At 48.3% G+C, this 12,748-nt stretch overlaps 3 protein-coding genes across 8 annotated transcripts; 2 read left to right on the forward strand and 1 right to left on the reverse strand.

The window, feature by feature from the left end:
* Window positions 1-920: 920 nt before the first annotated feature.
* Window positions 921-2,802, reverse strand: LOC103986169 (protein SOSEKI 5-like). Of its 2 annotated transcripts, XM_009404091.3 has the most exons (4): window positions 2,429-2,799; window positions 2,283-2,352; window positions 1,343-2,190; window positions 925-1,258 (listed from the first exon to the last, which is right to left on the reverse strand). In XM_009404091.3, exons 1-3 carry the CDS (start codon window positions 2,610-2,612, stop codon window positions 1,371-1,373), a joined length of 1,074 nt encoding a protein of 357 aa, XP_009402366.2. In that variant the 5' UTR covers window positions 2,613-2,799; the 3' UTR covers window positions 925-1,258; window positions 1,343-1,370. The 2 variants fall into 2 exon arrangements, with proteins under 2 accessions (XP_065007498.1, XP_009402366.2); XM_065151426.1 differs by having other exon boundaries at window positions 921-2,190; window positions 2,429-2,802.
* Window positions 2,803-4,168: 1,366 nt separating this feature from the next.
* On the forward strand, window positions 4,169-5,476 carry LOC103986168 (myb-related protein MYBAS1). Of its 3 annotated transcripts, none has more exons than XM_009404088.3 (3): window positions 4,169-4,567; window positions 4,646-4,747; window positions 4,850-5,476. In XM_009404088.3, the coding sequence occupies exons 1-3, from the start codon at window positions 4,413-4,415 to the stop codon at window positions 5,310-5,312; spliced, it is 720 nt and encodes a 239-aa protein (XP_009402363.2). In that variant the 5' UTR covers window positions 4,169-4,412; the 3' UTR covers window positions 5,313-5,476. The 3 variants fall into 3 exon arrangements, with proteins under 3 accessions (XP_009402363.2, XP_009402364.2, XP_009402365.2); XM_009404089.3 differs by having other exon boundaries at window positions 4,169-4,533; window positions 4,618-4,747; XM_009404090.3 differs by having other exon boundaries at window positions 4,169-4,475; window positions 4,618-4,747.
* Window positions 5,477-10,330: 4,854 nt separating this feature from the next.
* LOC135581017 (uncharacterized) lies at window positions 10,331-12,333 on the forward strand. Of its 3 annotated transcripts, XM_065151282.1 has the most exons (3): window positions 10,333-10,687; window positions 11,235-11,353; window positions 11,445-12,333. In XM_065151282.1, exons 2-3 carry the CDS (start codon window positions 11,312-11,314, stop codon window positions 12,222-12,224), a joined length of 822 nt encoding a protein of 273 aa, XP_065007354.1. In that variant the 5' UTR covers window positions 10,333-10,687; window positions 11,235-11,311; the 3' UTR covers window positions 12,225-12,333. The 3 variants fall into 3 exon arrangements, with proteins under 3 accessions (XP_065007352.1, XP_065007354.1, XP_065007353.1); XM_065151280.1 differs by lacking the exon at window positions 11,235-11,353 and having other exon boundaries at window positions 10,331-10,687; XM_065151281.1 differs by lacking the exon at window positions 10,333-10,687 and having other exon boundaries at window positions 10,974-11,353.
* Window positions 12,334-12,748: the final 415 nt, after the last annotated feature.

Here is a 12,748-nt window from a genome sequence, read left to right on the forward strand (position 1 = left end):
AACACCACAACAGCAATCGATGTCCGATACATAGGTTTGTGGAAGTGCCAACAACATCACTAGTATGATCATATGTTGTATATAATCCACGATTTATTTATTTTAATTAAATAATTTACATTGACAAAAAAAACATAAGATTCAATCTGACCCTATTAAATCTTAAGGTTTTGTAACATATCGCATGTGTACATTTGAACATCATATCATTATCAGCTTGTGTCGTAGGGGGAGTACTATCGATCGTGAGTCTGGTATGATTTAATCTTAACCCGAAGGTATGAGGTTGTTTGAGGAACCCTTATCATAGTTGACGAAGCAATTGATAGGTCACTCAAGCATCTGAGGTGGAATCCGAGCGTTCGAGGTTAAATCGTGGTGGAATTTGACTTTTTTTGTAGGTTTATGTACAAAGATCAATGTCGGAAAAGTTTTCAACTTAACCCCTTTAATGCTCGAGTCAGCTTTTTATAGTGGTATATAGTGTATAAGGGTTATTTGCTAAGAGATCCGACTCTTATGCTAGCATCAGGGGTCGACTTTATACTTGTTCGATCGAGATAATCACTAATCGTAATATTCTCCCTTTAGCGTTTAGTCCATAGGAGGCTTGAACAGATTCCCATAGACTATTGTCCACAAAGACTGATGAGAGGGGTCAATCTCGAACAATCACATGTAGAGTTATCCACGAGGGTCGATAGGTCATAATTATCTTTGCATCACTACCCAGTGGGGGGTGTTTTCACGCTAATTCCTCGTTGACTATCAATTAGTAGGTTAAGATCAGAAATATTTCGTATTAGTCCGATACCGATTCAATCACTTTATCGGTGTGATATATTAGGTGATATAATATATCATATAGCATATACAACAACAAATCATTTATCCACCGGTGGCTCACAGGAATATTCACATTACCACAGCCAAAGACGATTCATACGGTACTTGTAATAGATTGCTTTGTGGTGGCTGCCCTGTGGGCTGAGCTCTGGTCACCATTCTTCATATGCACACAGGTTTCGACGAACCAAAGGCAAAAGCTAGCATTCACATATTACATTCCTACTACATTTTTATCTTTGGATCATTTTGGGCTGACGCGTCTCTGAACAGCTCTGTTTCTTCTGTTCTTTCGTTTACGTCCTCCACTGTTCTTCCTGCTGTTCATCGTTTTCTTCCGAAGGTGCTGTGCGTTTGCTTCTTTGCGCTTGCTGTGGATGCATTGGACCCGCCCATTACGTTGGGTCTTCGTCTGCTCGTGTGCATATCCGATGACAGGAAACATTAGCCATGTGTAAGCTGTAGAAATTTCTACCATACGAGCTTTAAGCTTTACCTGTCCGCCTCGCAGGAGGAGGACCTGTTCAGGGCATGGAACTCAGAACAGCCAAGGTCCCTTCTTCGTCGTCTCGATCAAGCTCCCGACGAGTGTGGTCTTTGTCCTCCGGCCCGATCCTGGCCGAGCCATTGCCCGCCATCAAGTCGACGGTTTCCTTCGCGCCACCAAAAGAAGACCGTCCACGTGGCGACGCCCTGTCCGTGCACTGTGGCAGCGGCGCCGCCACCGAGATACCGTGGCGGTCCTTCACGTTGATGGAGCCGCACGAGAGGAGGTGCATCAGCACCGAGGACGCCCGCAACCGCCCGCCCGAGTAGCTCTCCGTCGGCCGATTCTGATCCTCCGGCCCCGCGGCCACCGCTCGCCCGTCCGCCTTGATCAGCATCTCCAGGATCTCCGGACTGGAAGACGACGGCGGCGGCGAGATGTCCTCCCGCTCCAGCTCGGTTGTCGGGGGTTCCGCTCGGTCCCTGTCGTTCCCCGCGGCAGCGTCTTCTCGCTGCCTGCATCTCCCGTCGTCCGTCTGCGTCGACGCGTCCGCCGCCCTGACTCCGGTCTCGGCCACCGGGTCGGTCTTGTAGACCTTGTACTCGTTGAGGTCGAAGGAGCTCCAAGTCGCCCTTTTGTTTCTGATTTGCAAGGTTTCGAGGTCGTCGTGTACGAATGTGGAGAGGTGCAGGGGTTTGTTGGAGGCATAAAAGGCGGCCTTGGCGTCGAGGGAGCTCGAAGAAGGGACGGGTATGAGGAGGAGCTCCGACCCCTTGAGGACGTACTCATGGCCGTGCGCCGGGTGGATCAGATCGTCTTCGACGAGATCTTGCCACACGAATCCATTCTTGTAGCTCCTAAAACGTTCCAACCCGCCCCGGTGAGAAACAAAGGGAACACGGAAGAAGGGAGGCAAAAGCAGCAGTGGAAATGGACGGGGAAGCGCTACCGTTTGGAAGACCAAGAGTACAGATTGGCCATTCCCTTGCCTCTGAGGAAGTTGAGACGATCGATCACATCTAGAAGTAGATGAACACAATCAAAATCGAGAACGAGAAAGAACAATGGATCGCGGTCGTTCTGTTTCCGGTATACCTCGAAGGAAGAGTCCGCGGCAGGAGGAGAGCGTGACCTCCATGAAGTGGGGGTGCTCCAACTGGCCATTCCGGGAGAGGTAGTACACCACGGGGACCCTCCTCGGCCGTATCTCCTTCGACGCCTTGGTCCTCTCGGGACTCGTCTCCGGCGGAGGCTCCATCCGCCCTCTCGAGGCAGCCATCGCCGTCGCCGCCTGCTGATCCAAAGGGATTCGGGGAACGAGAGCAGCTGAGTCGGGGATCGGAGACGCGGGCGGATTCAAACGGAGGAATGGGCTCAAAGGACGCCCGCCTTACTTACTATATCGGGGAAAATAATGTCCATCATCGATACAATAATTATAATTCGCGTTGGTTGTCTAACAGTGATCGACGATAATACAGATGAATCTATCTCCATCACGTCCGTAAATGTATTTGGATCCGACGATGGCGTCGGAACAGTAAGGATACTCTATCAATGATTGGAGGAACAATGTTGAGTAAAGAGAAGGTGAATCGAGTAACTGATGTGACCTCAAATCAAGGCATGAAGACAAAAGCCGACGCAGCACGAACCCATGGCTTCTCCCCAACCACCGCGCACGGGGGAGGAAATCGCTCCATCCCTCCATGATCGCGCTGTGCTCCATCCATCAGGTTGGGTGCATTAGATTTGTGAGAGACCACATCACCCTGGAAAAGAAGATCGCAACTGGAAATACAAGTTTCATCAGGACAGTGATGTGTCAGGAATGTTTGGTCCTCTAACACGACTGGCTGCATGCATGCAGAGATGGCACGAAATGGACGTCACAGACAACCCTTCCGGGAATCGTCTGCGCAAAGGCCCCAGTGATGACAAAAGCCCGGATTCGATCCAGCTATCAGATCGTTGAGCTGATCTGCTTTCGAGCTTAGCCTCCACAGTTCATGCCAACAGTAGTTTGGTACGCATGAATGGTGACCCAAACTGGCTCGATGGATGGTGACTCCGAGCTCGGCCCAACTGTAACCATTATTGGCTGGAATTGTGGCGTGTGTTGGCGGCAGGAGATTGGAGGAGGAAATCCATGGCCACCGTCGACGAGGATTCAACACTTGGAATTGTGGCGTGTGTTGGCGGCAGGAGATTGGAGGAGGAAATCCATGGCCACCGTCGACGAGGATTCAACACTTGGGCACCTTGGACATCTCAGGGAGTGGGCAAACGACCTGTGACCGTAGACTGTAGCGGCGAGAGTGCTGGTTCCTGTTTCACCCACCTTTCCATCTTCCCATCATTGCGGTGGATTTGATGTCCTTTCGGGTTCCCGGAGGGCGAGTGATGTCAACCGTCGAGGCTTCCGCCTCTCTCCACCATCATCTTCTCTTCTGCCCACCGCAATCCTTTGCCCCGACAATTGTATCCGTCTTTCTTTCATTCTTCTTAGGAAGCAACGTTAGTTTTGGCTACTCGCTCAAACAGCATCGTCATTTCTATAGCTGTAATTTCCTCGATTAAGTTGGCACCAAAAGAGCATCATTTTCACTACTAAAACATCCATCCATCCATCTTCTACCCCTTCCTAACTTGAATGTGACTCGATCTCGAAGAAGAGTCCAATGAGGCAGGAGAAGAATCTTGCTTATTGGAAGCCTGATATGTATATTATTCCACTTGCCTTTACGCCACCAGTGACACAAGGTGTAGCATCATCTATGATGACTTGATAAAGTGGACATATTAATCTGCACTTGGCGGTGCAAGAAGGCCGTGTGCCCGAGCACCAACTGGTTCCTCGTTGTTTGTGCCATCTATAGCTCATAACTTTTATCAGTAGACTAAAGGGATCACCGAAACCCTTCTTTGGATTAGCACCATTGGCCACTAAAGGAAGAACCACCTCGACCTGTTCTTGGTGGCTATAAATGTGGGGGGAGTGGCTAGTGACCAGAAGGGAAGACGAGGACGACGACGATCGAGAGGCTTGGGCGAAGACGACAAAGAGGCGAAGTTAGCGATGGCGGCGAAGAACAAGGAGACGCGAAAGGGCCCATGGATGGAGCAGGAGGACCTCCAACTGGTACGGTTTGTGCGCTTGTTCGGTGAACGTCGTTGGGATTACTTGGCCAAGGTGTCAGGTTTGAGCGGTGGCGGGGACACAGGGCAACAGAGGTGAAACCTGGAAGTTACTGTGCTTAACCTGCATGGCTCCCATGTTGTAGGTCTTAACAGGTCAGGGAAGAGTTGCAGGCTGCGTTGGGTCAACTACCTTCACCCTGGTCTCAGGCACGGCCGCATGACCCCCGAGGAAGAACACCTTGTGCTCGAACTCCACGCCAAATGGGGCAATAGGTTTGGCAATGCAAAGATTCCCTCTCTTCCTCCAACTCCTCCGTGATCATTCATTCGCTTCTCGGGTCGACTCTAAAGAGGTGGACTGGGTGTGCTCCGTAGGTGGTCTCGGATCGCTCGATGCCTTCCAGGTCGAACTGACAACGAGATCAAGAACTACTGGAGGACTCGCATGAGAAAGAAGGCGCAAGAACGGAGGATGAGCACGTCCCCTTCGCCGTCGCCTTCGTCATCCTCGAGCAATATTTCCTCCTCTGCTAATGAGCCGCCACCGGAGCTGGTGATGAAGAAGCGTGATGGGATGGAAAGCGTGGCTGTAGGCAGCTCTCTGACCCTAGGATTTGGAACCAACGAGGGCGTGATGGCGTACAGCATGGATCAGATATGGGATGAGATCGCTGCCACGGACCGCGTCAGTGGGTTGAGCACCGAAGAGCACAAGCACGGAGCTCGCAGCGTGGCTTCTCCCCTGTGGGAACACTGCTCTGCATCACCGTGGAAGGTTGACGATGAAGAGTTCGAGATGCCTACTCCCGCGGATGGTCTCGTAATCTCTGGCTTGTGATGAGTGCTACGGCTTGTGATGTGGTTTGCAGTGTAAGCTTTAATTAATAGGAGAGTGCAATGTGCTATTCCATGATTACCTTTTAAAATGAGTACTGACAGACGCATGTAGTAGTACTTGATGTTCCACACAATCTAAATGGAGCAAAACTTATTTTGTGATCATTCATGGTGGTGCTCGGTATGAGGAGCAAGAACATTACAAATAAGGTAAACCTTTTAGAGGAAGTACGAGGAGCAAAACATGTTTTGCTGCTTCTCTATTGCCTTGGGACATAACTTGCATGAAAGCAGCAGACTTGGTCGATGCATTAAGCCACACTATTCTCTGTGTTGCAGACAGCACTTGACCTCAGTCTCTCCCACATTTTTTTGCTCCTGTGACAAGTACCAACAGCTTCGACAAGAAGCTGAGGCTCCGAGAGGGACTTCCACGAACCATTTTCTAATGAAGGAATATGTGACAGCGGTGCTGATAAGCCATTAAACAAAAGAAAGAGTGATAAGGGAAATGCACTACGATCGTGTATTATCTTGGCATTATCCTCTCGACGTATCACCGCTGGCGCTACAGCACAGGATAAGGCTGAGATCATCATTCACAGTGTCCCGGCAAGCGATCAAACGCTGGACAATCCTCATCTGTTCCGGTCCTAATCTTGCGGATCCATGCAGAAGCCAAGCGCAAGCGATTCGATATAATAATGAACCGTTCGTTGACCGGAAGAGGGGAGAAGTCAAGACATGCAAATCGATGAGTGGAACTCGCCACCATGCATCTCCAGTGAGCATTCATCCATCGATCTGGTCTTGATGCAAAGCTGTGTTTTGATAGTATCGTATAATGACCTGCACTTTCTTGGAAGGAGATGCTCGAACAGCAACAGAAGATGTCCATTAGATGGCGCAGAGAGAGGAGCATTGTTATTATTATCCTTCGTGGTGAACAAGTCGATAAGATTTGGCAGAGATGAGCCAATATCATCTGGCTTGAGTTGATCACGAACGATGTATATTATAGTTTCTTTAAACCAAATACAAATACAAGTCCCTTCGAGCATCGAATTCACTATTTATTAGTGTGGGAAGAAAAGCAGAAAGATATCAGATAAATTATTTACTGCTTCGGATAATACTTGAGAATTCTAACACTACAAGTTGGTGTTCTTGGATTGGAGCTCAAAGAAATCCATTCATGATTTGCATGTTCCACTGTCGATAGGGAAACCCTTCACATATGCAACACATCGCCTGGCTGACGAGTGTGAGAATTATGTGACAGCACCACCCAGCATCTCTTCCGCTTAACCCACTTGTCGAGATTTCATGTCTGCAGAGTGCGCGAGCACCAGCGGGTAACAGTGGTAATCCAACAACTGTCGAGCGGTAGACAGTGGCCACTTGGAATTCCCAATGTTTGATCTGGATATTTCCGATGAACAAGGAGTCCACTAAACCCAAAAATAAATGGCCATGATCTATTTTACTTTACGATGCAGATGCAAACTAACATCAGCAGATAGGGTTTTGGTAAAGCAGCACTTTGGAGATGGATAGATAGTGTTGATAAAAAGAAGTCGTTGACATTTTAAAAGACGAAAATGTCGAACTCTCCATATGTCACCTGAATGCATAAAGATCGAGGTCGATTTTTTTTTTTTGAATTTGATATCTCGAACAGTATAGTTAGTAACTTCAGATATATAAAGATATAATCCCCTTCTCATTATATTAAAGATAAAGAATTAAAATATTTTTATGTTGGGTAATAACATCTAACGGTTGCCTTCGATAATCTTCCTTTGACATTTTATCAATGAGACTAGTAAAGAGTGATGGGATATAAAGAGAAATAACATTCGTATATAAACAAATACTAGCAGACCATAATATGTAGTGAAATTAAATGGAACCACAATCAAATAGAACATCAATATATACATGGAAAACATCTCTAATGTAAAGGATAAAAATCACGGAGCAAACTAGAGATAATTCACTATAATAATAATGAATATATAAATCTCAATCTCTTGTCCAAAACCCTAGTAACAATCACAAGAGAATAACTGGGATACAAGGATCACATCATTGTGCTCAAAAATCTAAATCCTCTCTAATTTTCCTCTCTACTATAGATTTGATCTAACCTGAGATGATAACACTGCTAGATGATTGAGAATAGTCTCTCTACGTTGTCCTTGTCTTCTTTCCTTCCTTTTTCTTGGATTTCTATCTTTTTCTCCTCCTTTTTGCTGCTGCAAGGATCACGCATGTTGCCCTCATTGTTGCCTTATTTATACCTCTTTTCGCAGCTATCACACACCCCCCTAATAAGGATTCGGGTTAGATTAAGAGAGGAGGTGGGTTGTGAGCTATTCAAGTCCACTATTGGCTGAATCATAGGCTGTCAGCCCAACAAAGAGGTGAGGGGCATTCCATAATCTTGTTTGTCTTAGATCTTTGCCCATGTGAGTAGACGAGCGGAGGATGACCTCTGTTTCTCTTTTTACCTTAAACACCATGTTAGATGACGTTTGATTGACGATGTTCTCTCTATCATATAAAGACGTTAGAACGAAGGAATCTAGAAATGAATCAATAATTTTGAGATTAGTTCTATAATAAAATTTATAGAATATATACATTTTAATTTACGTTGGAAAATATTTGAGTGTAGTAGGCTCGATCGACATGTGCTGCGGATGAGGGAAGCGGGAAGCATGTGGCTATGAGTTGAAGCGTGCGACCTACGCCTCGTCGTGTAGTTGGACCCAACCACCGCGATCCCAACAGACCATGTGGCCTCTCACCCGCAACATATCAAAAGGTCAACATTTCCATGCCACAAACTTATATATAGTCAAAATTAGTGCCTGTTTTTTTGAATATTTATTCCTATAAATTATGATTAATATTCGTTAATTTGTCGTGACGTGAGAATTAGCTGGAATTTTGATGGAAACAAATGCGTACGTACCTCCCTCATAGGCGTTAATTTGTGGGCCGACGAATCGACACGATCCAAACTTAGTCGATGATGATGATGATGACGACAGATGACGATTACAAGATATATCGCACCAACAATTTTATTACGTTGTTTTCGATCCACGGCCGTCGCTTTCCATCAAATTCAACGAAATTTATTTTGACCGTATGATTCACGAGAAGTTACGGGCGTTCACACGCTCCTCGTTTAAATTATGTGAAGCTCAACACGGCGGGTAGGGACGAGGCACGTGCGACCGACGCTCCGCCCCGCTCCGCCCGCGGCGGCCTCCCACGTGCCGTCCAACGCGGGCGTCGCGACGCGTGCGACTCCGCCGCCTTGTCCGGTTGCGCGCCGCACGCGTACGTGGGCCAATGGGAAGCCGGAACACACCTGGCGCGCACCTGATCTGCCTTCTCCCCGCCATGTTCGCGCCGGCTCATGATTAGGACGCGGATTGCTTCCTCCCGCTCCATCCCCCTCCAAAAGCCATCCGAATGTGAAGGACCACACGCTAAACTCCTAATTTAATGCGCACCATCTAACCTTATCCGGTGGCCTGATTTAATGCGCGAGGAGGTGGATTTGGCATGTAATCAATCTTCTTCTTCCGCTAGATTCCTTGCTTGGGGAACATGGTTACGACACAGGCTTAGGAGCCAAGAAAAGAATTGCAGCTTTTGGGTGAGGGAGTGGGAGCCACGGGATTAATGAGGCGACGGGTAAAGCCGTTGCGTTATCACGAAGCATTGGAATTGGGGATCGGAGGTTAAAAGATCGGAAAGCAAGGGGAGGAGGTCGCCTACTTGGTGGACCGGAGTTCCGTCTCTCCGGTGGTGGTCTTGAGGCCACTCATTAACCGGTGGCGTCGAGATCTGTAGGGGCCTCATCGTCATAGCAAGAGCGATGATAAGTCCGTGGCGTGGGCCAATCGATCCCCACCTTGCCTGTTGTTTCTTGTCCAGGTACTTCTTCTCCTGTCAGCTAAACGTACCACTGGAGGTGACATTATAACAAGCACCTTGGCGTCATCCCATGCTACATGTTCGTCTCTTGACTCCTGAACAAGATGGTCAGACATCAAACCAAGAACGAGAAGTCACACAGGACGTGGGGAAGGTGCAATAAAGGCACCAAAACCAAGTGCCATAAATAAAGAGAGAGAGAGGGAGAGAGAGGAGCTCAGAGATGGCAAGATCCAATGAACAAGACACCCCCAGATTCTGGTGTCGCAAGCAAGCCAAAAACGAGTAGAGCTACGGTTGTTGTCCCGCAGGAACAGAACATGGGGAAGAAATATAGTCATGGTGGGGGAATCCGACACCCACATGCTGCTGCATCTTGTCAGCTTCCGTCCTCGAGTATCGACCCCATTGCCGCTCCCCTCTCGACCTTTTTTCCTCGGGTTTCCAATCATTTGCCTACCAACACCATAATTTCTATTAGATTCCTAACCCAAAGAAGAAGAAGAAGAAGAAGAGAATGTACAGTGAGCAGGTCAACCCTGGGATTAGCTTCTTCTTTGTCTTGTTTCGCTAGTAAAATAATGGCCACTGGAAATCCGGTGTACTGTAGCATCTACATGTGGAAGGAAGATGATAGATAGATAGATAGGTCTTAATCTTCCTCCACTATTTGTAAGGCTTAAGTTGGTAGAATTAGTAGAAATAAGTTCGTCGATTAATGCATTGACTTGCACCATTCATATGCCATGCTATTTTGCTGTCGAAGCTAAAAGTTCCGAAAGACAAAATACGACTTCGGGTCAGTCGTGCCGTATGGAAATGGTCCGCGAATTTGACGCTCGGAGATCTTACTGCGGTCATAATTCCAAGTCAAAACCTTTGTGGAATCTACTGGCCATCCCCTCATCATCTCTCGGGACCGAAGCTACGAAAAGAATAAGAGAACACCGCAAAAAGCATACCATATGAAGTCACCGCTTACCATTCATGTACTCCGTATCTGTCGAGAAAGAGAGAGAGAGAGAGAGAGAGAGAGAGAGAGAGGTCATACTGGTGGGACAGGCAGGCTTGCCTTGAAGGACGGAGAGGATTCCTGAGAGCATCATATAAGGGCATCATATGGCAAGCTCCCATCCCACGGATGACAGAATTGCACATTCCTTTTATTTCTCGATTCAAAAAGAAACATTCTCCCTCCTCTTCTCTTCTCTTCTCTTCTCTTCCACTCCGAGTATTATATATCTCGTCTTGCGGCAGAGGACCCTCTGTACCAACAAAGGGCCCATATAAGGAGCGGAGGAGGAAGAGGAGGCTGCGTTATCTGCAGCAGTAGATCGTGTGGTGATGGGTGTGGATCACTGGACTCTCGAAGAGGTCACCATGGACTCGGGCTTTCCTTCTGTCTGGGGGTTTCATGAGGTCAGTCATCGTTCCTCTCTCTCTCTCTCTCTCTCTCTCACACACACACACACACACACGCACATAAACTTGGAGATGGCTTCTCTTTTACTTCTGTTGGTGTTGCCGTCTGCATGGATCGGTACTTGTCACTGATGCTTTTGGCTTCTGTGTTCGCCTGCTGTTTCTGAAATGGGGTTCAGCTTTCCACGAGTGTTCTGTCGTGCTGTAAAGCTTTCGAGTTAGGCTCGGTTTTGGTAAGGATCGCCCACAAAAACATGTGATCTCGTGAAGAGAGGCTGTTTAGCTTCTTTTCGTTACATAGGGGAAGGGGGGGGGGGGTTTGGTGAGTGGAAAATGTTGACCTTCGTCGTTCGTCCGTAGCCTTCATGTGCCGGAAAGATTCTTGCTACCTCATTATTCTGCTCGCTCGATGCGAACTCGTGGAGGTCTAGCAACTTTTAGATTCTTGCCTGGTACAAGAAGTTGGTGCCGAGTCGCCTTCCCATGGACCAAAAGCTTTTAGATGGAACCCCGTCATGTTCTTAAATAGTTGCTTCGGTTTCAGATCCAGTGTGGGGTGTGAATGATATCCAGCATCATCCTACCTTCATCGGTCGCCAATTTATGGTGTCTGCTGCTTGAATGTTTGCGTTAGGATCAGCCATGGAGTTGGCTGCTCAACTGGTGCAGTGATTCTCCGGTCCTTTTTCTGTCATCTCTGCTCTGTTTCTCCTCTCGCTGAATCGTATTCTGCTTTCCTTCCTTCCTCGAACAGGGCATCGAGGACTTGAAGCATAAGCTTCTGTGTGCGACGTCGGAGCTGGAAGCGCTGCGGGCCAATGCCAAGGAAGAGATACGGAAGAGCGAGGAGAACATCGAGCAGTTGATCCACCACCTCCAAGTGATCACCCACGAACGAGACGTGGCGAGGGATCAGCTGCAGCTTGTTCTCAACAAGATCACGCTGCCTGACAGCCCGCAGATGAGGCAAGCGAGAGGGAGTAGCAGCCTCACCGAGTCCGATAGCCTCTCGGGGGCTCCCAACCACCATTCTTACGGCGCATCTCCCGTCGATTCCTTCTTCGACAACGTGGGTTCTCCGGAACTGTCGAGCATGGGCAGACCACAGCGGCAAGCCTCTCAGAGCAGCCCCAATTACGACGGGGCATCCGCGGTGGTCGATGGCCTTGCGATGAGGAAGCCATTGCCACGCAAGGGGAAGCTGCTGCAAGCGGTTCTGGAAGCAGGTCCTCTGCTGCAGACCCTTCTCCTCGCAGGGCCGCTCCCTCAGTGGCGCAATCCTCCACCGCTGCAACCATTTCAAGTTCCTCCCATGGCCGTCAAACTCCACAACGCTTCACCGCCCAACCAAAAACCTGCAGCGAACGCAAGCAGCAATTTGGCTTACGCTTCTCCTCCGAACGCATTTAACCGTGACACCCACGTTTACGGCCTGGCCGTGTCGAATTCAACACCGAAGAGACCGACGACCTCGCAATGTCTGAAAGGCTTCGAGGAGCCGAGGATGAAGAGACAAAAGACTCAATGTATGTGAAGGAGATGGTGTTGGCGTAGTTAGGAACCCATATAGTCTTGAGATTACAGTTCGTGTTGTGTGTTCTGTCATGTTCACGATGTAAAGAGCAGGATTTTGTGTTTCCTTATCTTTCTCTGGTCTGCCTTTTTCTGTTGTTTGCCTCGATGATGCGAAAGCTTTAACTTCACCAATGATATTGATAGAAGACTGTCTATTTCGTTTGTGTCAGAGCATGTTATAATTAACACCAAATCTTATCGATTTCATCCCAACATCGGTGTTCGAGCCTTGTCCACGATTTTTGCCGCATTGTTCTACCGTCGATCGTCGGCTAAAACACCTCGCACGAGCATTTCATCAAACAGGTGGTCCGGGAACGGGCTGTACCATACCGACTGATTCACAAAGTGGGCTGTACCACAGCCTTATCAAGAGATGCAAGTGAGCCCAACACCTCACCAACACCATGATGGTTCCAAGAATTCCACATGCGGCAAAAGCGACGGCGGAGGCCGACGATCGCCGTGGCGGAGATGCGGGAG

This window comes from Musa acuminata, chromosome BXJ3-5 (assembly GCF_036884655.1).
Source record: "Musa acuminata AAA Group cultivar baxijiao chromosome BXJ3-5, Cavendish_Baxijiao_AAA, whole genome shotgun sequence".
NCBI lineage: Eukaryota > Viridiplantae > Streptophyta > Magnoliopsida > Zingiberales > Musaceae > Musa > Musa acuminata.